Source organism: Amphibalanus amphitrite, unplaced genomic scaffold (assembly GCF_019059575.1).
Source record: "Amphibalanus amphitrite isolate SeventyFive unplaced genomic scaffold, NRLGWU_Aamphi_draft 000163F_arrow, whole genome shotgun sequence".
Lineage (NCBI taxonomy): Eukaryota > Metazoa > Arthropoda > Thecostraca > Balanomorpha > Balanidae > Amphibalanus > Amphibalanus amphitrite.
The window spans coordinates 41462-68513 of NW_024881658.1; the positions used below are offsets into that span (position 1 = coordinate 41462).

General features: G+C 51.3%; 1 protein-coding gene across 2 annotated transcripts in view; it reads left to right on the plus strand.

Annotated features, from left to right (window-relative positions):
- LOC122383409 (four and a half LIM domains protein 2-like) overlaps positions 1-27052 on the plus strand; it is a 154899-nt gene that overhangs the window by 40694 nt on the left and 87153 nt on the right. For both annotated transcript variants that reach the window (XM_043369770.1, XM_043369771.1), the window contains 2 exons: positions 17267-17377; positions 24876-24945. In XM_043369770.1, coding sequence (XP_043225705.1) covers positions 17267-17377; positions 24876-24945 — 181 coding nt within the window. The remainder of the gene's footprint in view (positions 1-17266; positions 17378-24875; positions 24946-27052) is intronic.

Sequence of the window (27052 nt, forward strand, 5' to 3'; positions counted from 1 at the left end):
CAACAAGTGCAGTGGTCTTATTGCACATGATGTGCCGTACCATGCCACTGCAATTGGCGTGATACCGCCACAATAGCGAGCCTTTGCCGCCGTGTAGCGTTGTGAACTGGTAGCCCCGCGTCATACTCCGTCACTTGCCAGCCGTGTTTAGTGTAGTTGACTCACCGAACCGTCCCGTCTGACTGGGCTGGTATGTATGGGTATGACGGCACCAGGGCCCGATCTTACCAATGCCGTGAATAGGATTTGGCAGCACTGGCCGGAGTTTACGGCACTTATATCAAAGACATCCTTTTTATTTACATCCAGCTAATCTTGTCCAATGATTTTGAAAGGGTGAATGATTATGAATGTTGCCTGAACGAATGAATAAGTGAATGCGGAATAGTTCTGAATAATGCCGTGAATGCGCATTCACGGCATTTGGTAACTTTCAGAACTATTCCACCTTCACTTATTCATTCGTTCAGGCAACATTCATAATCATTGACGCTATCAAAATCATTGGACAAGATTAGCTGGATGCAAATAAAAAGGATATCTTTGATATCAGTGCCGTAAACTCCGGCCAGTGCTGCCAAATCCTATTTACGGCATTGGTAAGATTGGGCCCAGGTAGCGGTCCTGTCCGACCGACCACTCCCGTCCCTGGGGTAGTCAGGCCGACAGACCCACGGCCACGGGTGCAGCCTACGGTGTTGGTGATGAGTGATACGCATTTCAATAATGGGTGCTGGCTATTTAGCAGCGTGCCTGTAGTGGGGCTTGGGAAGCTACTTTCTGCTAAAAATGATAAAGAAATGGCATGAAGCTTCTATCAATCGTTCCAGCCAACGATAAATCGCCATGGCCTGGGTTTTTAGCTGCGTTGTTGACTACCGGTGCATAACTCCTGCTGATGGCGGCGCTCGAGGCGGCGTCAACAATTCTATCGTTGTCAGTGTTACTGCTGCTGCTGGCAGCGCCTGGGGGGAGGGAGGGGGCAGAAATTCTGCCGTTGGTGGCGCCTTAGGCCGTGAAACCCCCGCCGTTGGCGACGCCTCGGGTCGACTGTCACGCTGATCTCGGGCCGACTGTCACGCTGATCTCGGGCCGACTGTCGCGCTGATCTCGGGCCGACTGTCGCGCTGATCTCGGGTCGACTGTCGCGCTGATCTCGGGCCGACTGTCTCGCTGATCTCGGGTCGCGAGCGGTGCCAATTCGGCGGCGACCTCCGATGACGGATGTGGCGTGCCGAGCCGCGCCCCCTGTCCGAGAAAGACGGCTGCCACAGTCTCCGTCACACCGTCTCCGGGAGCGTCAATGTGACCGTCACTGTTACGGGGAATGTCACCGCAGGTACCACCGTCTTCGGGGGAGCTTTACTGTCACTGTCACTGTCACTGCCACTGTCACTGTCACTGCCACCGTCCCCGCCACCGTCACTATCAGCGTCACCGTCATCGTTTGTGTATCAGCCGCCGCTCCCAGTGTCTGTGGCTTTCGTAGTTCTTCTTACTGTCCCCGATTCTACAATCCACATGTCATGCAGTCAGCAACAACCAATCCCCATTCTATGACATCTTCGTATCACGAGCGTCCCTATGCAGGCCCAGCGTCTAAACTCTAAATCCTCGTCGGGACTGAGTCAGCCTCACTCCTCACTCTTCAATCCTCAATCCGCCGTGGACTTCTCCGGACATTTCGTCACGCTCCCCGCCCGATTAGCACGGCGTGATGACGCGTCACGGACGGATGGCACGCATCGTGACGCGAGGGCGTGAGGAGAAGATGATCGCCCGCTCAGGCCGCGCCTGGCGGATACCGGGGTGGCAGGGATGAGGTCACACCTCCGTGGAATTCCTGCCAGCGAGACAGGTTTCAGGGTGTGTGAAGTGTTTTGGTAAAGTTACTATTCTCAATAGTGAAGAATGCTGTGGCCAAAGAAGCCTTGTTTACTTCTACAAGCAAGGCTTGGCTACATTTCATTAAATTAAAATGTCTCTTTTTGCAAGAGCGTGTTGTATGGTAGGCACATGCAGTTCCATTTCTTGTGTGTGGTGTCCTTTTTGCCTAAAATACTTACTTTGGATCGTGACAAATTCACGAGCTCATGAAGCTCGATCGAACACATTCACGCCGAGTCAGTATCCTAACCGGATCCCTTTGGTGAAAAGTGACAGACCGTATTGCCGTGATGACCTCCCTCCCAGGCTGTCATGACAGCTGACACCCGTCCGGTGCACCGGTGACAGTGGATACCCTCCCCCCGGGATGTCCTGACAGCTGACACCTGTCCTCTACAACGGTGACAGTGGATACCCTCCCTGAACTATCCTGACAGCTGACACCTGTCCTCACCGGTGACAGTGGGTACTGGATACCCTCTCGGTGCGCTCTCTGTTGGCCCGTCGCGTCTCGTCCGGCGCGTGTGTGATGGTTGGCGGCCGGCGCGGCGCGTGTCAGACCCCGTGTCAGGGTCGGTCGGGGTCATCCCCCTTCCCCGCGGGGGGGGGGGGGCGGTCCGCGGAGACCCTCAGTGTGTTTGTGTACCGACTGCCGCGGCGGTGGCACTCGCGGCCTGCGCTGTTGACGGCTGCTCAGTGCTCAGCGCCGTGCGGCATTTCTGCAGAGAGACGACGTTACCGACGGAGAAAGGGAGAGGAGAGAGAGGGAGAGAGAGAGAGAGAGAGAGAGAGAGAGAGAGAGAGAGAGAGAGAGAGAGAGAGAGAGAGAGAGAGAGAGAGAGAGAGAGAGAGAGAGAGAGAGAGAGAGAGAGAGAGAGAGAGAGAGAGAGAGAGATGCACAGGACAGGGGATTCCAACTGTAACACGGTGTGATGTGTCGGCGCTAACTGGCGGCCATTCTCAGAACTAGCCGAGGATGAAGGTGTGACAGCCGACAGGCCTGGTGGAATGGGATGCTGCCAACAACGCGATTTGGTAGCGCAAAAAGTGATGTCGGTTTCCTTAACGCAGGGATTTGTCAAGCTCATAGTGCCTACCGCTTGCAGATGAAATTAATTGTAACTAGTTGATGCCGTTCTCCGCTGCCTTCCGTGCCTCTAATGACCTGCTGCTGGCGTGATTATATATTTTGAATTGCGGCGTTTTTATCTTCTATACGTGGCCGATTTCGTATGCCGCATTTTGAATCCCAACATGTATTTCAGGGGCCTAATTAAAACGATCAATCACCATTCATTCGGTGTTATTGCCTCCATTAGAGATAGAAACAGAGATTGTGAAACCGCAATCGACTGCAACGGTATCTTGGTGTCAAGCCAAAGCGAATGCGTGCTTGCTTTCCTCTAGATACATTACCTAAATGTTTACCACGATTTTAAGTGGAAACTAACATTTCAAGTCTTATCAACTTGAACATGGGTCGTTATTGCACGCCATTCTAAAGTGAAATGCAGGATGCTTACATTTTGCATCCGTGAGCGTTCCTTCTGTTTTTATGGATCTTCCGCCATTTATGGATCGTCCTGTTAACATCAAGCGCAAACTGTCAGTTTACTTCCAATTTGCAATTCTTTCGATGAACAGCTCGTTATGTGGATACGCGTCCCCTCATTTATCTCTCCTATCCAGCTCATCTCCCTGCGCACGACCCGGCCGCACACCGCCGCTTATTTGGCCATTCACGTTCCGTTTCGGCACGGGTATGGCCGGCCGTCCTCTCGGTCCGGTGTTGATGTATGACGCCATTTATCCACCGGACACTATCGTGCCGCCCTGCCGACCAACATGGCCACGGCCAAGGACACCGACGTACCGACATGGTCATCATCTGCCGCCCCTCCCCGCCCGCGCGCTGCTGCTGCGTCCCCGGTCCCGTCACTGCCCGTGGTGACCGCGCTGGTCGGCCCGGGTAGTCGGTGAGTCCTCAACAGGCTATCACCTGTAGCCGGTTCATTATTAGTCGTTCCCTGTGCCTCGTGATCGTGAGTACAATGTCTAGTGAGTTTCCTCCTACTACTCACGTCAAGCGACCACCCTGAAACTTCATTTAGCTCATGGATGCCTGCCTTTGCATTGGCTGTGTCTCAGAGATTGTCCATGCACTCCCATCCGCTATTCCTAACGCCGTAGCCTGTGTTGTGTGGTTATGGATTCTCTACCCGCGACCTCTGTATCGTAGTCCCCGTCCGCTAGTTCGCGCCCTTGGTCGACCCATGACTCTGGCCCGGGCTGCGAGTGCCCTCTTCTTTTGGCGTGCCGGTCGCTCGCACAGGCGTCGTATGCCCAGATATGGTCAGAGAGCGAGGCTGCGGCGGCCGGGCTGCTTTGTACCGACACGATCAGCCCGGGGCGATCGCCGGAACCGGCGGCACGGTCCGCTCTACCGTGCTGTAGGGCGAGGTAGTGAGGTGTTGGTACTCGACCGTCTATTGCATCCTTTCTTAAAAAGGATGCGTTAGATGATGCGATTAACAGAAAACGTGATAGTTCGTGGGAAGAAGACGAAGAGGAGAGAACAAGTTGCTGCATCGATTTTCAGTGCGTGCTGGTATTCCACTCTCATGATGCATATGGTAGCAACGTGTGCTTGGCTCGTCGTCATAATTATTGAGTATCTCTCATAAAACTCTCTCATGTATGCGTTCAGTGACAAGTGCGCACTTTCACAACTGCCGCCACCTTTGCCTCCACCTTCACCTACAACGGCTCATGCACCGTGACTGCATCCACCACCGTCACTACCGGCCACCATCACCCTCCACCGCAGCCACCGCCATCGTCCACCGGTGGCGGCGTCCGTCAGTGCGCCGGGAGCCAGATGGCTGGCGGCCCGAGCGGCGGTCGCCGGCCGGCAATTTGTCGACAGAATCAACAGGCTCTGTGTACGCTCTGGCGGCGTCGGCGGCGCGCCGAGTGCTCGTCGCTGCCGACAGCGGCCCGCGGGCGGCGGCAGTGGCGGCTCATCGTCCGCTGAAAGGTCGCCGATGCCTGGTGACAGTTTGACACGCGAGCCGCGGCGACGGCTGTCGTCGAGGACCGACTCTGATCATGACCAGGTCCCGTGGGACGGCAGGGAGGGGAAGGTGTCGTGTCGTGTCCGGTTTTAATGGCAATCGGCTGGTTTGGAAAAGTTTATTGTCGGATGAGTAGAGCGACTACCTCTTTTACTTGGGGGTATAGGTGAACGTGGACGGATATCCGCAGATCAGTCCACACCACTTATTGACTCATTTACGATGACGTTTTCTTTTGCTGCAGTTTTGATTTTTCCGCTTGCTCCAGTCGTTCCACCCAGCTCTCCGTGTTCCGCCCACCTGTCACGCTCTGATGTTGCACTCTGCGCTGAAGTGTGCGGCCCCGAGCTGTGAATCCAACACCTGGTGGCTGGCAGAGGAGCCACAGTTTACGATCGCGCTGCCAGCTTCGATAAACACTGAGGGTGATTGGTTTGGTGCGTGTGTGTACCCAGCGCCCGGCCGAGCGCCCAGCTGTCGCTCCGCGGGCCGCCGCGGCTGGAGAGGCCGGGTGACGTCTGTCCGCGCTCGAAGGCCCTCGAGGACTGATTTGTCGTCGGTAGGGAGGAGGACAAATCAAATCAGACAATCATGGGTCTGCGTAGGGCGAAGCGCGGGCCGGGATTTGCTCAAAGATGAATGTCGCGAGTGAAAAAAGGCTATCATAGTCTGACGGCTTTGCTGCTGGCCTTGTGAACTGTTTCAAATTTTGAACCGTCACTCGGAATAGTTTCATATATGGATTTGAATTCAATCAGCATGATGCAGGGTGAAATTGACCTAGCACCTAGCTTGGTACCCCTGGTGACGCTCAAGCAAATGTTGGGTCTCTGTTACATAGTCAGACTCTTGGCGCAGTTCACCATGAAGCGTGGCTGAAACGCTATCTTGCGTCTTGCTTCACATACACATATGGTGTGACGGTATGAGCATCAATGCCAGCTGAAATGCCCCCATATTTATCAATCATCCGTGAAGATTACGGTGGTCGTAAAGGCTGCGGTTTGTATGGCGCTGTGCTTGAGTGCTACACGTGACATGAATTCTATGTGGTGCCATGATCGTTGCATATTCAATGCCTTTCATACTGCGCATTGCATTGGATAAAGTTTCAACATTCTGTTGGGAGCTTAGGATCTTCGGTACATATTTGATTGGCCCTTTTTTGGAGTATAAATGTGCCGAAGTCGTAAGCCATTCATTCATCATGAATTCCTGTTAGCTTCAAGGGCAGATAGGTTTTCAAGCTGAGGTTTCCAAAACGCGTCTCTTCACTGGCACGCCATCTTAACCGGTCTCGCGTATTTCAATAAGTTTTGCTAAAGTTCGGCATTGAAATCATGTGACACCTTTCCCCTGGGACCTAAACATGTCTCGGCTTACCTTTACCCATTCAAATATGTCCGTCCCTTATCTGACCTGTCTACCCCCGTCTGAGCTCTGCCCCTTCCCGCCCAACCTCTCCCCTCCTTGTATGACCTCTCAGCTCCTCTCTAACTCCAGCCCTCCTATTCTGACCTCTGCCCATCTCCGTGTGACCCTTTCTCCTTTCCGTCTGGCGTCTCTCCTGAACCCTAACCTCTTCCTGTCTGACCTCTGGCCTCTCCGTCTGACCTCTGTCCCTCCCCCGTCTGACCTCTGTCCCTCCCCCGTCTGACCTCTGTCCCTCCCCAGTCTGACCTCTGTCCCTCCCCCGTCTGACCTCTGTCTCTTTCCTGGTGATCTCTTTCCCTGCCTACCCAATCCACCCCGTCTGACCTCTGTCCCTCCCGCTTCTGCCCTATGCCCTCTCCGTCTGACCTTTTCCCATTTCTCCCATCTGACTTCTTCCCCTCTCCTCCGACTTCTGCGGCGCCGCGTCTAATGACGTCCGTAAGGAGGTCGCACAACGATCCCCACGACCTCTCAGCCGTGGCCGACCTCATTGGCGATGGGTAAACAGCACAAGAGCCCTCGCCAGCTCCTCCTGCGGCTCATGCCTGTCTCGCCCGCCTCCTCCGCCTCCGCTGTCTCCTCCTCCGGCTCCCGTGGCCTCTCTGTTGACCCGTGACCCCGCCGAGTGATGTGCGTGCCAAAAATATGTTTACGGTAAATGTTTAGCCTGCATTAGGGCTGGATCAGGCTGCGCTCAGTGCCGCGAGCGGCGGACGACTCAGCTATGATGGCTGGAGTAATCATATTCTGTCCCGTGAAGCAATAGTTAGTGGTAGACACCAGCCACAGTGAATTTGAATAGGTGTTCGGTGGGTGGTATGCTTATCCGTTTAGCTTTTCATGCGGTTGGCAGTTATATTTAGTGTTCGAGCATTGAATATGTGGTAAAATGTATCCGCAGCTGGCACCAGGAATTTGATGTGAGGAACTCCTACACCTCAAACTTGGGGAAACTGATGTGACGAACCGCTTAAGCAACTGCTTCATTATTCTGTCGAATGTTTGTTCTACGGTGCTCTTTTCCAGTAGATATGCAAAATCATTTGCAATATTAATGAAGGCGAATGCATTTTGAGATAGGGTAAGCGAAGTTCAAGCCAGTATAAACATGCGGCATATGTGCAGTGAGTGAACACTTTCTCGCCTATCCTTAGTACTTAATTGCAGATTCAGTTCAAAGCAGGATCAAAAACTTCTCGGACTTCGCTTCCTTGTGTCGTGTTGTGGACTATTAACAAACTTTTCCTGGTAACAGTGCCTTGATCTTATTTCTATGTGAGGAGATTTTTTAAATTTCGTCAATTTCGCTAGCTGTGGTAGAAGTCAATTTCCCCAAATGCCCCCCCCCTCGACCCCCCTTGGATCCGCCAGTGCAGCAAACATTTCTCAGAAAAATATGTATAGCCATTACCGTATTAATTTTCAGTCCTGTCGTACTTGTTTTTTTTCAAACTCATGGCCCAATGTTTTCTGCGGATCAGAGCCTCGGGCTGTAACTCGGAGCTCTTGTAAATTAATGTTTCTTCCAATAAAAAGACACTGAATTGTGCCTTTCAAATTTTCTCTTTTGTGCTCATGTTCGTTGCTCGTAGGAGAGCTGCTGTTCACCTGGGTTGAGTGTAGGTCTTCATGAAGGGACAAATGGTCTCACTGAGAATCACAAGCGGCCAACAGCAGTCGGTCTCGGTATTTATCGCCACAAACAGCTCTGTATTCCAGTCTGCTGAGAGCGGCGCCGGTTCTGGGAAGAGCCGGCGACTCAAGTCATGTCCGTCTGCTCTGAAGCGCGGTATTCACATTAGCTTAGCGCTGGCGGCGTGCGACCATCCAACCATCCATCCATCCATCCATCCATCCCGGCACCTCGTCTGTGTGCAGTGGCACAGCGCCTCGGAGAGACGGGACACGATGAGACTCAAGGTTACGGGACGGGACGAGACGAGAGGAGTCGAATCGAGTCGAGTCGAGTCGAGTCGAGAAGCAAACGGACTGGAAGGGTGGGAGAGGACATAAAGGGTGTGATTGGACCTGACCCAAACACGACAGCACAAGCTCGGTGAAAACGGAATTGGGTTAAGGATGTTACCACCTGCTCTGACCCACTGCGCTAACCGATGAAGACGAATGAGTCGCTCCGATGGCACGAGCTCACCGGCCCTCCATGCGACCCGTGGCAGTTTTCACGTGATCTGTGACTCATCAAGACCGCTTCTCGTAAGAAGAATGCGCTCCCTGGTCATGACCGTCACAAAGTGGAGTTCCTGTCGTGTCACCTAGCACCCGACCCTTCCTTTTTACCGCACCCCTGTCACTCTGCGTTTAACCTGGAGTAGATTGATGAACCCGCGGTCTCGGCCGTATTTCCCAGACTCTTCTAACGGGGCGACCCCCCGCTCGGCTCCTGAGCTTTGGTTCCGAGCAACATCGCAATGCACTCCTCACTGCTAATGGCTCCGTGTACCTTCAAGCTATTAGCTACCCCGCTCAGCTCTTGAGCCGTGTTCCTGTGTATGTACCATCAAGCTGCACCGCTCAGCTCCTGAGCTGTGATGTCTCACACCACCAAGGTGCGCCCCCAGCGCCGTTGGCAGGTGCTGCGTGGTCCTCCAGCCGACGGCTGCCAGGGGACTCGGCCTGATCGGATCGTTTTCAGTCTGTCGTGACGTCATTAGACTCTGGGCGATTAGGCCGTCACCCTCACTCACTAACGAGCCCGCGATGTCGGCTGTGGGACCGTATTGGCCAGCCAAGAGGCACTGATATGTCACGAGGAGAATGTGAATTAATTGCTTTGCAGTTAACGTATGTGTGTCATATGGCAAGGTTTTCATCAGGCCTAGAGAGGATTGAGGGCGATTGAGCGTTTCGCACGGTGACGAAAAATGTGTCATGAGATAAGGAGATGGATGAAGTTTGTGAATCTTTGTAAACTAAGCGTTGTGACAGACGTTCAGTATTACCTATTTTTTCTTGACTTGCAGTAGAAGAAGATGTCACTGAAAACGACATATAATGATTGTGGGTGCAGCAGGTAATCCGTTACGGACTATCCCGATATAAAAACCACAGGTAACGATAACCTGTTGCCAAAAATACCACAACAGTTGATAGCCTAGTGCGCTGTTTTGTAACAATAGGCCTGAAATGCCTGTTCGTGCTCGATACTGTATGCATGGCTGCAACTGCTGAAATCCTTATCCTTCAATGACCGACTTTGATCGAACGTAAACCTCGGTTTGGAGGTCGCCCATCCTCGCTGACGTTTTTATCACCAGAGCTGAGGTAGCTGGCGGCGCCCGACCCTGGCGATCCCGGTTGTGCATTAGCGCGCCCTCCTGTCAAACCTATCGACTCGCCATCACTGCCATCTTTGGCTTTACCACACAGCCGGAGACGCGCACATCTATCTCCCCGCGCAGCCGTGAGGCCCGCTCGGTCATCTGCTCGCACCCAGCGCGGTATGAATAAATCGGCGCGTTTGTGGCAGGTCGAGTGCCGGCGGCGCCGCCCACCCTCGCGCGCTGCCCTTATATGGAGTGTTATCGCCCCCGCCGGCGGACCGGGCAGCGGCGGCAGTGACGACTCGGGGCGCCACGAGACGGCGAGCAACGGTCCTCTCCGCTGCCAATGAGATGACATCAGGCCGGAGTGACGTGACGGCGTCAGTGAGCCATGACAGCTTCAGCCGTCTGTGCGGACGTCAGTGCGATTTATGTTCCAGGAATATCGGTTGGATGATGCTGAGCTGAGCTGAACTAGCTGAACTGAGCTGAGCTGCGCGGAACAGGCATGGGTAGCCTGCAGAGGCATGTTCGCACCTATGTTCGGCTGATGTATGGGGCCGTAAATATCACTACGTCGGCTCCAGGATGCCGTCGGACACGGATGTCTCCGCTCTCGCACGTGCCGACTGTCCAGAGAATGGTATGTGGTGGTCGGTAGCTGGTAGGTTTTGGTCAGTGGTTTGCAGTGAGTGGTCTACTGCCGGCTGCCAGAAGCAGGTTTATAGTGGTTAGGTACTGGTTAGTGGTTGGTTGGTCTGCTAGTCGGTGGGTGGTCTCATGTTAAAGGTAGTGTGCCACCTTTGAAAGATTTCCCATTTTATTTTTCCTAGGATAAGAAGCTTCTGTTTTTACCTAATATCGCAAAAAAAATCAAAAATGGGCCTGGAATAGTGCCTTTTTCGCCTAAAAGTTTTTCGGTTTTTAGATATGTATAACAACTGTAGTGGGCTCACCTGCAAACAGGCGTCGGGCAACAATCGCGAATGCGGCGCACTTGTGACAATAAGCAAAGGTCATTATAGTGTTACGACCATACGACGTACGGGAATGAGTTATCAGCTGTCTAATCGTAGACAACACAATGTCGAGCCTTAAACTGTAAGCCCGTATTGTATTGTTTCTTTTATTTGGCTGTCGAACATTATTTATGGTTTTAAATATGATTTTATGTAAAATAATTGATATGAAAAAGCCGTCTTATAAGTTATGACCCCATTTCACCACACGCAAGTGGCAGAAATGACAATGATCAGCTGACGCATTTTTCTTGGCCGAAGTCAGAGCGCGCGGCCCGACGCACCACGCGTATTTGGAAATTCCGACCTCGACGAGCATCAGAAGCCACCTAACAGGCGTGTTCGAAACCGCAGGAGATGATCATGAACGGGTTTATCGAAACTTGATTGGATGAGCATATCGGTAATAGCGATTTCAGTGTGTGCATTTATTGTTCATAGTGGTGTGAAATGTGGTTGGGGTACGACCGACAACCCGTCGGGGCGAATTTCGCACTGGGGTACTCAAAATTTGAAGAATTTAAGACGTTTCCATGAGTTTTGAAGGTATGGATAAGTTCTAAAAATCCGGTTCTCCTTATCTGGGCCATTAACTCCATACGGTCCAAGAAAGCTGGCACACTACCTTTAATAACCATTCGTCATTACTCACCATTTCACCATTCAGCGATCATCAATGAGCGATCAGCAGTCAGCGATCAGCAGTCAGCGATCAGTAGCTGCCTTTCAATGACGACCACTGGTCAGTCAGTGATCGGCTTGGCGCCACTCCTACCCTGACACTCCCGTCCGACGGGCGGATGGGATTTGACGACCTTCAGTTGGGGACGCGTGGGTGCGGACTGACCACTGGGTCACGGGTCGCTGCAGGACAGGCCGTAGCGCCGAGTGCCGGTGTTCGTGACAGCTGAGCTCCGTCAGGGATTATTAGCTCCACCGGGGATCCTGCTCCCATCAAAATGAATCAGCATTTACGTCATGGGCAACATTCACAGCCATAGGTTGTTGTCAAGGAATAAATTAATGGTAGGGCGATACATTGCTTCGGATTCGATAAAAAATCCATTTTTATTCATATATCATATTTGTATGTTTTTGAAATTGCATAAATAACTATACCGATAGGCATTCATTTTTGTTCACAAGCTCGTATTCCTGGAAATTGGGAAAGTACCTCTTAACCCGCGCCGGGCCGGGGGGGGGGGGTGTTTGAACACCCCCCTGCGGTTTTTCGCAGATATCTCAAAAATGGCGGCGCCGTTTTTGGTACACCTGTTCTTGCATCTTTTCCGCACATGTTGTGAAAATCTCAGACCCAGGTCACCTTAGGTCAGGTCACCAGGTCACGCCAAGTGACCTCACCTCAGAAAAAATAAGAATGCTCGTCATAGCTACACCGATTGATGGATTGTCTTGAAACTTTCAGCGATTGATTAGAGCAACATTATCTATAAAATGTTTATCTCGGAATTTTGATATCGCTGACCTAAGGTCAGGTCAATTTTGCGACCTCTCCATTATAAGTCAATGGGAGAAAATTGAAAAGCATCTGTTTTGCACGAGCGTTATTCTAGACACTCTCAAACATCGAGATGTAGGTAAAATGGACACACTGAACCGGAAAATGGCAACTGTGACCCCTCGTTATGTCCCCAAGGTCATCTCAGGTCACGAACAGAATCTAACAGTTTTTCGCTAATAACTTCTGATAGAGACGTGCTAGAGCGCTGAAAACGGCTCAGATGTGTTCGGCTCGACGTTGCGGATCGACTGATATGCAACATGACCTTTTCCGGTCAGGACATGACCTTGACCTGAGGTCAAATTTTCAAATTGACCTTTCAAGGTCAAATTATAGTTCATTCGACGCGTCTCGACGAGAGGAACACGATGGTGGCAAAAGTAATGTCATGACTCTTTTGAGTCAAAAGTTATTGCCGAAAAAACGTTTTTCGTAAAAACGGCTATTTTTGGAGTTTTTGCCCTCTGGAGGCTAAACCGTTGACCTGAGGTCAAATCTGAGAACATTACTCAGAAAGGTCTGTAAAAGGGCTATCGAATGTGCTATTCTGCGGCGCTGTAGCTCTATCGGTTCCCGAGATAGCCGTTGGCAGTTTCCAAAATGTTGAAATAGTTGACATTTGACCTTTGGTGACCTTTGGTGACCTGACCTTTGACCTGACCCCAAAAATGACTGAAGTGTTTTCGTCCTTATTTTGGACGTTCTTTCGATTGCCGCTTACCGCGTGTCGCCGTGGCCCAGGAGCCGAGTTAGAAGGGGGGGGGGTTCAGCCCCCTGCCCGGCGCGGAATCTCAGAGCACCGGCCCGGCGCGGGTTAAGTGCAATCATCACCGCACTACGCCTCCGTCTTCCTGGACCCAGACCTTTGCCTACAACAGCTCTGTAGCGGAAGACAGTCTCGGCAGCGGAGAGTTTCCACTTTCAACAGCAGATATTCTAGGGAGCGAATGCTTTCAGCAGCGGAGCCCCGGCGGCAGCCATCACCGGCAGCTGAGCACGGAAGTCTGGGAACGCCGCGGGAGCTGACCTCTGTTACGGTGTTCGGCAGACACCGGGCCGGCCGCGGGGGAACCAGCTCACACCCGGTGGAGGTCAAACACCGCCCAGTGTGACTCATATCGGGAGTGATCGGCGGAACGGCCGACCGGCACCGCTGTCCGAGCCCCGGGGGTTTCAGCGCGGAGAGCCGCGCTAGGTCAAACAGACACGTGTGGAGCTGGGGTGGGGCTCTCAGGGATGCCGTCGTAGCTCATGGCATTGCTGTGATAAAATGTTGTGCCTATGATGTGATTCTCCAGCTGGAAATACCTGGGGAAGGAGCGTGTGTCTGCTACGCCATATCGTAAGGCCTAAGAGGCATGTGAGTGCCACTTTGAGTTCGATGCGAGTGCCACTTTGAGTTCGATGCGAGTGCTACTTTGAGTTTCAAGTTCATATGAAAAGGCTTAGCAATGCTTTTATGAAATTAATTTGTTACCGCTATGAAAGAGAACTGCTGATTTTATTAGGTGGAGTTAACGACGCTAAATTTAATTAATTCCGAAGGAACCGATATTTATTATGCCCTTCTAACCACTGACAGCCAAATCACTTAAAGATAAACAGCTAAATAGTTGTGTTGACAGTTCCTTGCGACAGCATTGCCCATGAATTAAACTGCAGATTGACATTTCGATTGCACGTCATAACTCTGGAGCTCAACCCGAATATTTTTACAGCTTAGGAATCATCAAACTTCTTCAACAAAGTCAACAAAGTGACCTAGCGAGTAGCGACTAGCCCTACCCATTCCGTGGCGTCCGGCGTCCGGCGGTGTCGGGTCAGACAGACCAGACAGGGGAGAGGTCACGAGTGGAGGTGGGGGAGGTCACGCGGTCACGTCTAATGAAGACCGTAAATCCTCTGCATCGACCAATTAGCGGCTGACGGGCGCCCGATGAGCGATACAGGCTGGGGATCGATCCCGAGCGGCGCCCTCAGGGCCGCAGAGAGGGCGCCATGACCTGCACGGCGGGCGGCGGCGAGCGATCTGCGTATCGACGGTCCGCCGACCCCGCCTCCGCCCCCGCCGCCGCCGCCGCCATCGACGGACCTGAACGCCTTCCGCCGGTTATTTCCTGTCCATGGCGTGTTGGCCAGATTGGGACATTGCGGGGTGGTGCTGGTCAGATTCTGTCTTGATTCTTGAAAACTGAGTGTGGAGGAAGGCGGTGTTCGAGATGGTGCTCTCAGGCTAGGTGTCGATATTGTCTGCTGAATGACCGTCTCGTTTAGTGTCATTTATCATGCAATGTGAACTGTGGGCCAAAACTCAATTGATGCTGGCTACAACAAGTTGTCAGCCTAAACACCGTCCCGTCTCGGCGGCAATTCTGAGCTGTTTCCCCACTCCGAGGTCTCTACTCCGCTGTGAAGTGGCGTGCTGCACGGTCCGGCGTGCTGCCAGTTGTTGGTGGCGGTGGCACATTCGTCCCATACCCCGGTGACGCCATGCAATGCAGCCCCGTGTACCCACATTAACTGGAACCGCGGCGGTAGCAGCACCGTCACGGCTTCCTGGCATTGTTTTCTGCCGTTTCCGATTGTTGAGTTGTGGCGGCGGTTTGAGCAGTAGGTGGGCGTGGCCCGTGGGAGCTGTGGCTGCTCTCCAGACCCGCGGCGGGGCTTGTTCTCGGGCTCCTGCGGTGTTTCTGCGGCGGGGCTTGTTCTCGGGCTCCTGCGGTGTTTCTGCGGCGGGGCTTGTTCTCGGGCTCCTGCGGTGTTTCTGCGGCGGGGCTTGTTTCTCGGGCTCCTGCGGTGTTTCTGCGGCGGGGCTTGTTTCTCGGGCTCCTGCGGTGTTTCTGCGGCGGGGCTTGTTTCTGGGGCTCCTGCGGCGGGGTTATGGTCGAGCTTTCTCCGTGTGGTTGGAACGTGGCTGGGTGCGACCACAGTTGTTGATTGGTGTAATTTGTGAAGCACACTGGTTTGCTCATTTGTGATCTTTATTCACTACGATTTATATTGCAAGTAATTGTATTGAACATGTGTCGATGTTTATTGCCAGCCTATATTTGTCCCCTGGATAGGCCTTCAAGCTCCTTATTAAAGTGATTCCTACATTGCGCTTCCTTGTGATCGTTGTTTACTCCGAATAATATTGCCAGCAATTGCTATGGACATATGTCGTTTCTTATCACCAACCTATATTTGCCTCAAAATCGGATAGGCCTACAAGCTCCTTATCAGAGTGATTCCTACATTGCATTCTCTATTGAAAAATCCTTATGATAGTCAGCAGAAACGGTACTTTCTGTGACAGTACGACCAGTTTCCTGGTATTTATTGCTTGATGACGTGATGTTCAACATCACTGCTACCAATTTAGTCCAAAGAGGCGTTTTTTGAGCGATGCAACGATCATAGATATGGAGGCTTAGCCAGGTGCGACTGCGATACAATCCGATCGGCTGTCAATAATGAAGACAGGCAGGACTGCAAACGACCGCTGATCACTTCTCCCCAAAGATTTTCAGAGTTCTGTTGTTTATTTGGTCATTTGAGTGAATCACCAGCAGTGACGTGCGCCATCGATCGGTGAGGTGTACCGTGAACAGCTAAAAACCACAACAGCTGTTCATGACATCATAACATTACGTTTCGAATTGTAGTTTCGAGTATTGAGTAGCGTTTGACATAGTTGTACTCGTATAGCAAAACGCAAATCTATCGCTCATTCCCTTCATATCGTTTGAGTTATGTAACTCCATCATGATCTACGCTGAATCAACTGCAGATGTCCACTGTCCATTCAGCGTACCGAGCGAACAGCCTCGGTTGGGCGCGGAACGCCTACCACCTTTTTTATGTCGGCTCGTCTCCCGGGCCCAGTGCAGTGCAATAACTGGTCCCGAGTCCCAACAACTTCTGTTTCGCTTTCTGTGTCTGCGTTTGACCGTCTCAGGAGCTCTCACCTTCACCCAACGTCTCACCATCATCTTACCTGTCTCACTGTCCCACAACTGTCTCACCTCATCTACCGCCCACCGTGGCTATCCCCGTTCCGGCTGGAGCGGTGACAAACATATGGAGCGGCGCCGCATCACGTCACGTCAATTGATGAAGGGAGCTTCTTCAGAAAACTTGCACAATAGTTGGGGGGGGGGGGGGGGCAAACCTGTCAGCGGCACAGTGTTCAGTGTGTCGGCCATCGTGCGCTGTGTCCTGTCCACGGTTTGGCGTCCACTGTCCCTCCACAGCCCACCTTTCAGTAATCAGTATCCATCGTCCACTGAGCATTGTCTGCTTGGTCCTTGGTCATTGAAGTTCAAGACAAAAAGAAGGGCGGAGATCCATCATCAAAAACACTCTTGAATACAGTGACTGTCTTGTACTGCAGTGAGTGGCCAAGGTATTTGTTTACCGAAAGCTTTATAAAGCTTTCGGTAAACAAAGCTTACATACATTTATGTAGCTTGTACATAAATTATTTTAATAAATAATTGACTTGTTCTTGTTATCATTTATCCTAATTGTCTTGGATATTACACAATTGTTGGTCAATGTTACAGTTCACTAGCTGTGTAATCAGACCGTCGTTGCTCGGCCGTTTGCTACTATGTACTCGTATTTGCATGCGGCGCTGATCACCTTTCCGTCACTTCTGACTGGAGATCTGCATCTGCTGAGTTACATTATATGCCATTTCCAACGCAAATTAGATCTGTTCTTCGAGGCGGACCCGGGCGATTTCTATTTTTCCCATTTACAGGTTATCCTAACGAGGTGAAACAGATTTTACTGTCGATGGAGCATCGTCAAAGTGAATCATTCACCATATTGGAAAATGGAACGCTATTTGTTAAGAAATACAAGCGTTATCGCGCGGAATATTTATGAAGATATGGTCGCATGATTCATGACCGTCCAGGGCATAAATTTGTGTAACCAAAACACACATCACTTTTGATGACAAATTAAGCGGCGATCAGTCAGTGTGGCACGCCCTCGAACATCGCTCACACGGTGGGTCGCCCGACGCTGACCTGTTGTGTGTCTGTGTGCCTGTTTCAGGAAAATTTGCGCCAACTGTAAATGTGACCGGGAGAGTCACGACCTGTGCCAGGAGGACTGGGTGAACGTCAGAGACCGGCTCGGCTTCACAGGCGTGCTGGAGCCCGACAAGTGAGTTCTGCGCGCCCATACACAGACCGGGACACTCATACGTCTCAGGAATTCGTCGCGATATTGATGAGTTGGTTTTGAATAATTCAGAGACCGGCTCGGCTTCACAGGTGTGTTGGAGCTGGAGAAGTGAGTTCTGCCCTCTCCGATACACCCACTCAGCAGATCATCGTGATTTGTGACACTTGTGTGAGTTTTGTATGTAATAAGTCACTTATTCAGTCTTTCACGTCGGGCCCCCGCAGTCCCCTTCCCGGTGTTGTGTCGAACGAGGGACAGCTATTGGACTGGGAGAGGAGACTGGCGACCAGACCCGGACCATCACTCACAATGAGATCACCCTGCGGTCACGCTATTAGCTCGATCCGTCTGTCGGACGCCGTGATGACGCGACTCCACCCAAACACATATAGCAGACTGCTGAGCAGGATCCTCAGTACATACTTACAGTGGTCACCCACGAGACGTCCGTACGGCTGCCCTGCTCGCCACAGTTCACGAGCGGACTTCAGTCACAGCATTTACATCACACTCGTGTCGCCTGGCCCGTCTTCCCTCCCTTCAGAGAAGCAGCTGCTCCCCGCTGCTTCAGAGAAGGACCCATAATAGCTGGATCATCGGGAGCGGGTAGCCACTGTTGCTATGACTCTGACACTTAACAAACCGTCTCCTCTTCTCTCCTGTGACTTTCGTTGTGACCGTGAGCGGTGGTGGGAGTGGCAGCATCGCCGTTCCAGCGATAACGTTTGGACATTAGGGGTTCCCGGGATAGATCGCTGACGAACGGCTATAGAGCAACTGTCGAGCGACAGTCTGGCGACGCGATGGTTGGGAAGACAGTCTGGTGACGGTGGGCGACAGTAGGCGACAGTGGTGCAATTTATAGTGGGCGACAGTGGAAGACGGTGGTCGACAGTGGCGTGATGGAACAGTGGAGTGACCCGAGTGACCCTTACTTATATGGGTTGCCATTTCTCGCGCCCCTCGCTGATCAAGAACATGAATTTGCTGCGGAAGCTTGGAACTGCTGCTTCGTTCAACGATAGGTTGCACCTTTTGCTGGTGGTCGGCAACTGACGTTGCTGCACTTTTGGTCTGGATGTCGGCTGATGTGATGACTGTTTATCTCTCGATTGATATGATAGACGGTCTCAGTCACGGCTGGATTCTGGTGCGTGGGAACCAGGAGACGGAGAAGATTCCTCAGTGAAGACTCATCGTCACGCTTGGATTCTTTTCTCGCAAACAGGGTGACGCGATCTCAAGTCCAAAGCTTAACTAGGCCTGAGCGTTGAATTTCTTGGGCTCTGGCCTACCGACTATTGAAGCTGTCATGCATGGTCCTGTGTTAGCGGGTTAGTTTCCATATTCCGTGCCTCAGGGATGCTAACATGGCTCAGTAGGAAACCTCTTTAGTTATAATGTGTGTTAAGGTAAGTGCAGTTGCAGCATCAGTGCCGGCTGATGAATTTTGAGGAATGCAAAATTTTAACCCAACTCGGGGAGAAGAAATTCTCTTTTATCATTACCTCATAGTTTATTTGGCAGTCGAGATTTCGTAAAAGATAACCAATGAATTTCACATGAAGAGGTTTGACTATCGCAGATGGGGATGATCTAAGATCGTGAGGTATAGTCCCTGTTCCCCTTTCTGTGTGAGCCCACTGTCAGGCTTTTTTTTGTTGGGTTAGGCCCTTTCGGTCCAATGAGACCATTTCAGAGCCGGGAGGATGATAGGATATAGGGGGAGACATTGGTCTGGGCAGGCACCCTAGTGAGTCGCCGGAGCTGAGCCCGTCCAGAGGACAGGCCACCCAGCCCCAAGGCACTCACTGCACCCGGCTACGGGGTGCGCTCCCTCGGGAGCAGCGGTGCCGCTCCAAGGGAGCAGCCCGCATGAGATAAAGTTGCCTGTTCAGCCCGGAGGGGGGGTTGCGGCGTGGAGGAAAAGGATTTCCGTATCCTGAGGATAGAAGCATGGAACGGTGACTGTCAGGCTGGCTGGCCGTGCGGGTCGTGCCAGCGTGGCCGGTCATCTGATAACGGCAAATCACTGGACCAGGGGAGTGGGAGAGGCAGGGGGCGATAAGGGAGCCGTCACCGCTCGGCCGGCGACAGCGCCGTGATATTGGGTGCGCTGGCGGCACACAGCTGGTCTGCGGCCGACCGCCGCCCCGCCGCCACCGCCATATGACGGTGGTGTGACCGAGGGCCCCCCTCCCCTCCCCTCCACTTCTGACCCGGTCAGGCCACACACCGGGAAGTGAGGCCGCCCGCCGCCAGTCAATAAACGAGCGCTTATCGCCCGCCGGCCGCGCCAATGATGACGGATTTAGTGCGTGATGTTTGGTGTGTGGCTCAACGGGCCACGCGTGAGACTGATAGCCACGGAAATGTGGCGCAGACTGGTCAGAGGAGAGTGGCTTTATGGTCTGTTTTGTCGGAATGTCTTTTACACCAGAATTAGTTACAAAGTGGGCAGAAATGCAAGGTGTGCATAGTTTTATGAACAGATTTATTAGTTAGTGTAAATGAAAATAAACTGCTATTGTTGTTCATAACGCATGATCCGAACGCATTGCATCCGAATCACGAATGTCAAGAATAAAATTTGTCTTGAAGGTTTTGGGCTGATGCACTTGATCTTCCGTCTTTTTTAGTCTGTCTTGTCACCACATCGGCATTTACCGACGAGTCGTGATAGTCTTTTAGGACTCGTTTGCATAACCCACTCAACATGCGCCGACGGTTGGGAAAATTCATTCTTCTGGCTGGCTAAATATAGAACTGAAATCTTTCAGCACCGGCACGTATCCGGACACATCACATTAAGCATCATCACGTCACCCTGAAACCTTCACCGCCCTGGGTCCCTGTGCGACCGGTCGGGACACCGATTGATGACCGGCTGACGGTCTGAGACGGCTGCAGCGCCTCAGAGACCGGCGCCGGCCGTCCGAGAGAGTTGTCAGCTCCGCTCGTGACCGACGGACGGCGATCGAACGGCAACGCTGAACACCCGGTGCAGCGCGGCTGCATTAGGTATACATCGACGGGCGCTGCAATGACGTCTACCTGAAATCAGCATTGACGGCGAGAACAGTGGCCTTGTGCGGGGAGGGAAGGTCGCGCTCCGCTGCTGCCGTATCATCGTTTTACAAGAGTCAACCGCATGGAGGGAAGTTTGAAAATGACCAGAGGACTCGGAGCTCACACCTCAAAGAGCAGGGCGGACTGGGTAATACATATGGTGACTGACTTGTCAATAACCAAGTCTCAGCGATAAGTCGCTCCGAACCAGGTTGTGTAGAGGCGACTGACTTTCAAGTATTGTTTGTTTGGGACGTTCATTTCTTCGCCTTCCTATCGAACAACTGACACCTGCAAGTTGTTGACATGCAATATCCACTTTGCAGCGTCGCTCTCGTTCTTGATTAGCTATTGTGTGCATGATATCTCTGGGTTAGGCATTTTCTTCTCGGGGATGCGAAAACCTCAAGCAAAGAATAAAGATGAAGAGCAAACGCAGCCGGATGCTATCTTCGACTGTTGGATTTCGCTCCCAGTGATTGAACACACCAGTGTGTAATCCTAAATCATATCATCTTTTCTGCACCACCTTCATCAAGCCACTGCCAAATACCACTCGTCTGCCACCTGGCATGCGTCGGCCGCCTGCACATTCTACAATATGACACGGCGAACAAATACCGTGTGCCCAGTGTACCGAGAGTAGGCCCCGTCCAGCCTGCCTGACTCCGCGCCGTCTGTCCAGTGTTATCTGCTCTCTTCCCTTGCATGGAGGCGCTAATGCTGTTTTATGTAACATATCATATTGCATTACTGGGAGTGGTTACGCCGCGTCGGGCACAACGGTGGCTGTTGCATGTGATAAGTGGCAGACGCCGTAATATCCATGATCATGATGTCCTGAGATAGACTACCGTATCATGAGCCACCTTCTTGAACTGTAGGAGGGTTTCGGGTAAACTGCATCTTCCTTGGGATCAAATGCATGCACGTATGCCAACTGTGCTGCTAAAATTGAAGGGTTGCAGTCACCATGTTTAGCATCTAAACGCGGATTAGCTGGAAAAGTGCCACCAATTTCAGCGTGCTAAATTTTCCATAGCCCTCAATCTATTAGCGACAGTCATTCATCTATATATATTTCACCCAGCAATTTTCCAAATCTGCGCTCCGATGCCAGAAGTCGGTGCTAGATCCTTTATTTCCAATGTGACGAATTCTTGTTGTCTGTCCGTCCTTGCTGTTCCAATTTTCCGTTTAGTGAGCTCTCTCACGTACAGGAATTGTTTCGACATCACCAAGCGTCCAATCCTTCAACTACATCCGTCAATCCTACCGTAAAATATGGGTCCTCGGTATAATGCGACGAACAGCAGAGCCATATCAACTGGCGCAGTGGCAGAAGGAATCCCCAGCGGTCCGCTTCAATCACCTGTGACAGGGACGTCCGACAGCTCCTCTGCTCGCGGTGATGAAACGCTCAAGTTACGTCTGGAATGACACCGGCCTTAGCCTTCAGCCCGGTTCGGACGTTACGTCTGTCTCAGTTGAATCAGACAGTGAACGCTGCTCCGGTCGACCCGGCGTCGCGAGGACCATACAAATTGGATTTCACCGTATGGAGTCCTGCGACTGTAGGCTGTGTGTCACTGAGGGTTCGTGTCTAGCTATCTGCCGGTGCCTACTTGCATGCAGTTTTGGCCGACTCACTGGTCGGCGCCTGACACCTACAGCCCCGATAGCGGGCGATTTCGGCGAGGGGCGCAGGAGAGGTGCTCACTGAATGCCAAGTGGGAACTTTGGTACCGTATGCCCCGTGCTTCAACAGCCCAACATTTATGCTGTGTTTATGAATAATTATACGGCATAACTCACCCAAGTCGGAGGTTTTATCACTTTCCCTGCGCCATCTTTAGGAGTCAGGTTCTGTAGTGAGGCGTCAAAATAATCATGATCGACATCTATGATCTTACCTGTTGCATGGCTAGATTTGAATGTTTAAAATTGTGCGTTGATATGCTTAAACGTGCTAGTTTATCCTGATCAAATCCTCTTGCTCGCCTTTTTTCGCTTGCCTTTCTCTATCTACGATCCCAGTGTCCACCGTCTGTGACTGCTCTGTCTCGGCACACTCTACCCCACCCCCACCCCCCCTGTGATCAAGTGCAAGTATTGCACCAGTTCCCCTCCCTCCATCGGCCGTGTCGAAACGTACGCGGCTCGTGGCCAGCATGCCACCGGAGCCCGACCGGTGCCGGTGCCGGGGCCGGGGTCGGGTGCAGCAGGCTCGTCCAGTCACGCTCCAGCACCGTACATCATCTGTGGCCCGCCTTAGGATGACGGCTCTGAGGGCGAGGTGTGCGTTAGCACCAGGCTGAGAGCAGAGCTGTGAGGATCTGTGATGAGCGTGATAAAACGCTGTAGCAACAAGAGCCGCCGCAAAACGCTCTAGCACCGATGGAGCGTTTGGCGGGATGGAAGGGTGCAGATACACGCGATTGGTACTCAAGTTATAAGTAGTAAACAGAATTACCAAATGGGGCTGTGAGACACGGTCGGTAATATCAGTTTCACGTCTGTGCCCAGAGCTGCATCGCAAACTGCCTGGTTATGGATTGTAGGGAGGGTTTCGTGACCAGGGCTGTATACAAACGACTGGACAGCACGCATTGGACTAATCGCGAAATGTCTGTTTCTAGTTAGCTAGGGCCCAGAGGAAGTATTACTTTTGAAGGTTACGGACTGTTTCGTGTTTTTAGATCAGACTGGTGTTGGGCGCTGTCGTCTTTGCGGCTCATAGGTCGCCGCTGCACGACTGCTACGCTGCGCTTGTGACGAGTTGGGATGTTCCCCTCCCTCCATCGGCAGTCACAGACGGTGGGCAGTGGCACACCTCTCGAGCGTCATGACGTCACGTCTGACTCAGGGAGACCTTTGGACACCTGCTGGGTGGTCCTATTTGTCCGGGTAGTTGAAGCTTTCTGATAGCCATGTTCGTAATAATCGAGGATTATCAGGCATAAAATAATAGGTGTTCTGCCAACTAAGCATCTTTAGTTTTAGCATGGCAATTGGTTCAGCCATTCGGACAAAGGTTGAATCGATGACTGCTGAATGTGAACACATTTCAGCAATGCCAATCAAACTAATTGCATGGCTCAAAACATGAGCTTGCATGAATGACTGTTATCTTTAAAGCCAATATACATTTAGGAGGCCGTTTCATTTTGTCTGTCCCGCCTCTCGCTTACTAAATGTTCCGTTGTCATGCACTCGTGCATCTGAGAAATACGATTCCGTGCTGCGTGATTATGCAGTTTTGTGATGTGTCGGCTACATCTGAGGGCGCTAGCCGAGACGGTTTACGACCGTTGGTGAAGTGATGAATGCGGTTTGCTCTGACTCGTGCCCGAATTCGGCTATCTTCGTCCGCCATTTAGTTCGGTTACAGGCGGACGTTTAGGATCGAGGGCCCGCTTCTGTTGGTGGCCCCGTTCATGTCATTGCGCAGCATTATTTTGAAGCTGAAAATCGCCTTCGTGTTTACTGAGATATGTGTTTAACTCTTCTCATGCTCTTTCGTCGCTTGATGTACCACTTATTTTATATAAATTGCAATAATCCATCCTGGCGACATAAGAATGCAAACTGCTGATGGTGCATTTTATTCCCCTTGCATCTGAAACTCCCATTCCTCTTTGTGTCAGAGGTATGCCAACCGGCATGACACACACCAGATCTGTAATCAATGCGCACGAATGCAGAGACACAAAGTAGACCAGCAATGTGCTCGGCTGCACGTGCCTGCATTCATAGCAGCACATAGCACACTCCTTGTTCGTGACTCTCGGTCTCTGTAATGAATCCATGGCGCTAGCGGTTGACAGGTGAATGGAGTTTAATTGTTTTCCAAGTCATTCTCATTTGCTATTAACGATCTGCATCTCACAATTCATCTGCTATTATTAAAAGGAGATTTGTGTGCTTTGAACATGCTCTTGGCAGAAGTCATTTGTTTTCTTGCATTCATCTGTGTAATGATATGATCAGCCTTGTATCATAACCATAGTTCTTATATGTTTATAGGTGTCATTCGTCGAGTCCCACCCTTTTCTTGTCATGTGCTACCAGTGCCGCATTTCAGCTCTGCTTTCAACGGCAGCTGCTGGAGCAGTGGCACACGTCACTCTCCCGAATGCGGGCCTAGTTTTTACGCGTGCTTGATCTGTGTTTTTAAACTTTGTTTCGTCTCATTGATGCGTATCGTATTTTATTTTGAATTGATGTCCAATTGATGTATTTTTGACCATATAGATTCTTTTTGTGGGACAGCTTATAAAGAAACGAAACGGAACGAAATGTCACCCTGTGCTGAGCCGTGTTTCTGGTAGAATGTCGTCTTGGGCTGAGCGTTGTTTCTGTTAGAATGTCGTCCAATGCTGAGCCGTGTTTCTGTTTTCGATTGCAGGCGGGTGTCCAAGGACAGGGCGTTCCAGCAGGGCTACTCCTGGGTACCGCCCGGACTCAGTCGAGAAAAGGTAACGTTCACAAGCACCTGCACCTCCGTCATCGCTGTCCTTCAGTCGCACATGTTCTTATGAGGCCGCTCACACTAATTGAAAGCGCCAGGAGGATTAAGATAATCGATCCAATGGTCGGCACTTGCGACGGACAGATATTTTGCAGCAAAGGGATCAGACATTCAAACAGTGACGTTTGTAATGTAACGACAGCAAAATAGGTTTGATGGTATTGTGAAGTCCAGACATACCTCTTGTATGTATAGTGTGATGGAGTTCCGATGGACGTCCTTGGACCGCAACACTCATCCAGCGAAATATGGTTCCTTGTTTCACGCTGCAATTAGCATTATCTAGGTATTCGGAGCCATGGCCTCACCTCTTTTCTTGGCGACAATGAAACTAGGCCTTTGCGTTTTTATTTTGTCTGCATAAGGTCTTCATAAAGTGCTGCAGAATACGGGATAGATTCTGCAAGCGATGCATCCTATTATGATCCCCCTCTTATTCAGAGGATCAAAAGGGCCATTTGGGACGCCAAAAACGCACAAGGTTAGGATTTATTGGCAGTAATCCTATCACAAGAATGACAACATAAATGGAATCATCACCAGCACGCCTACACCTCCTTAGCATTCTTAGCTGTAAACTTCAGCTGTTAACATCATCAGCCCCGGTCTCACGTCATCCATTGGACGTGATTACAAGCTCTGCGGCTCCCACCAGCCTCTCGGCCCGTGTCGACCATCCATCGCTCGCTCTCCCCGCCGAGCAGAGCTGGGAACGGCGTGATCGACAGCCTGCTTATCACCCACCGATGGTCGCCATCGATAACACCGCTCTCCACTGGCCAGTGACGTCACGGCGCCGCTCGTGACATCACGACGCCGAGATACACCTGATCTGAGGAATAATGCCACGCACCAAATAACACAAAGTGGTGCGCTCATTAAAATGAGAGCAAAATTATCACATAGTTGCGCTATTTTTATTCCTCCTTACATTGGGAATGCATCGCCATTTCTCATCACTTGAGCGTATTCACCAAAACGCACGAGTAAATGATAGGTATTTTCAATTGTGTGGGAGACTTTTTGTCTGCAAGAGGTCGTTACAACATTCTAATGGATAGGACACGCTTTGCAGAGCCAATTTCCTTACAGCATTCTTAACCAGTAATCTTACGGGCACTTCTCTGCTACTTCTGCAAGTTAACTGAACATTTGTCCTGCAGCACTACGAAGACTGTTGGTCCCTGCAGTGTCGTTGGATGCATCCCAAAATAATTTATCTCTGAAATGATTCAGTGAGCCGTCAGTTTGTCGCGTAGTGCTGGTGGTAACGTAGGTCGACGTCGTGAGTTGTGAGCGCCGATATATTAAATCTGCTGGCCAAGGAAGCAGACAAAGTCCTGAATGAATGACTCGACTTAGATGTGATTGTGGATGCTTTCTACTCGCTCTGAACGTGTTCAAAACTGCCTAATGATAAACGTTTAGATTTGTCTTTGTTCTGTTAGTTGCTAGCTGTTTCCTGCTGGCAAAGGATGCGGGCAACCCTTTATCGTAATCTTTTCACGTGTTTCCCCACATCAACCCGACCTCTCATTTGCCAAATATAAGGTCGAAGCCCCATTCTTCTCTCAAAATGTCTGCATATGTAACTGAGTCATGATTACATCATCGACTTCAGTTCTGCTACGGCTCCGGAACTGGACTTGGTGACCTCTCTGGCTCCCTGACTGACATTGGCCGCATGGTGAGACCGATCGGGCGCGTTCCTTATCCCCTGGTGATCGCTCACATTCCACAGTCCGGGCATAAACTGGCAACCGCCGGCCGGCCGCTTGATTACAAAGTTGGTCGGCCGTTTATTTGGCAGAGCCGCGATGAAGAAGAAAAGGGTAGGAATCCGGGGAGCGGAGTGGCACCAAGAGTCACTCTAGCCCGGAGCTGAAATGTCTTTATTGGTCACATGACATATTTTCCCCGTAAAGATAACTTATGCGTAAAGTGTTCTATAAAGTGTTCTAGGGTTGATAAAAGTATTGTGCTGATATGAGTGAAGTACATGAATAATTTGTGAACTTCAGTATACCTGGTTGGTTGATGAACGCTTCCTTAGA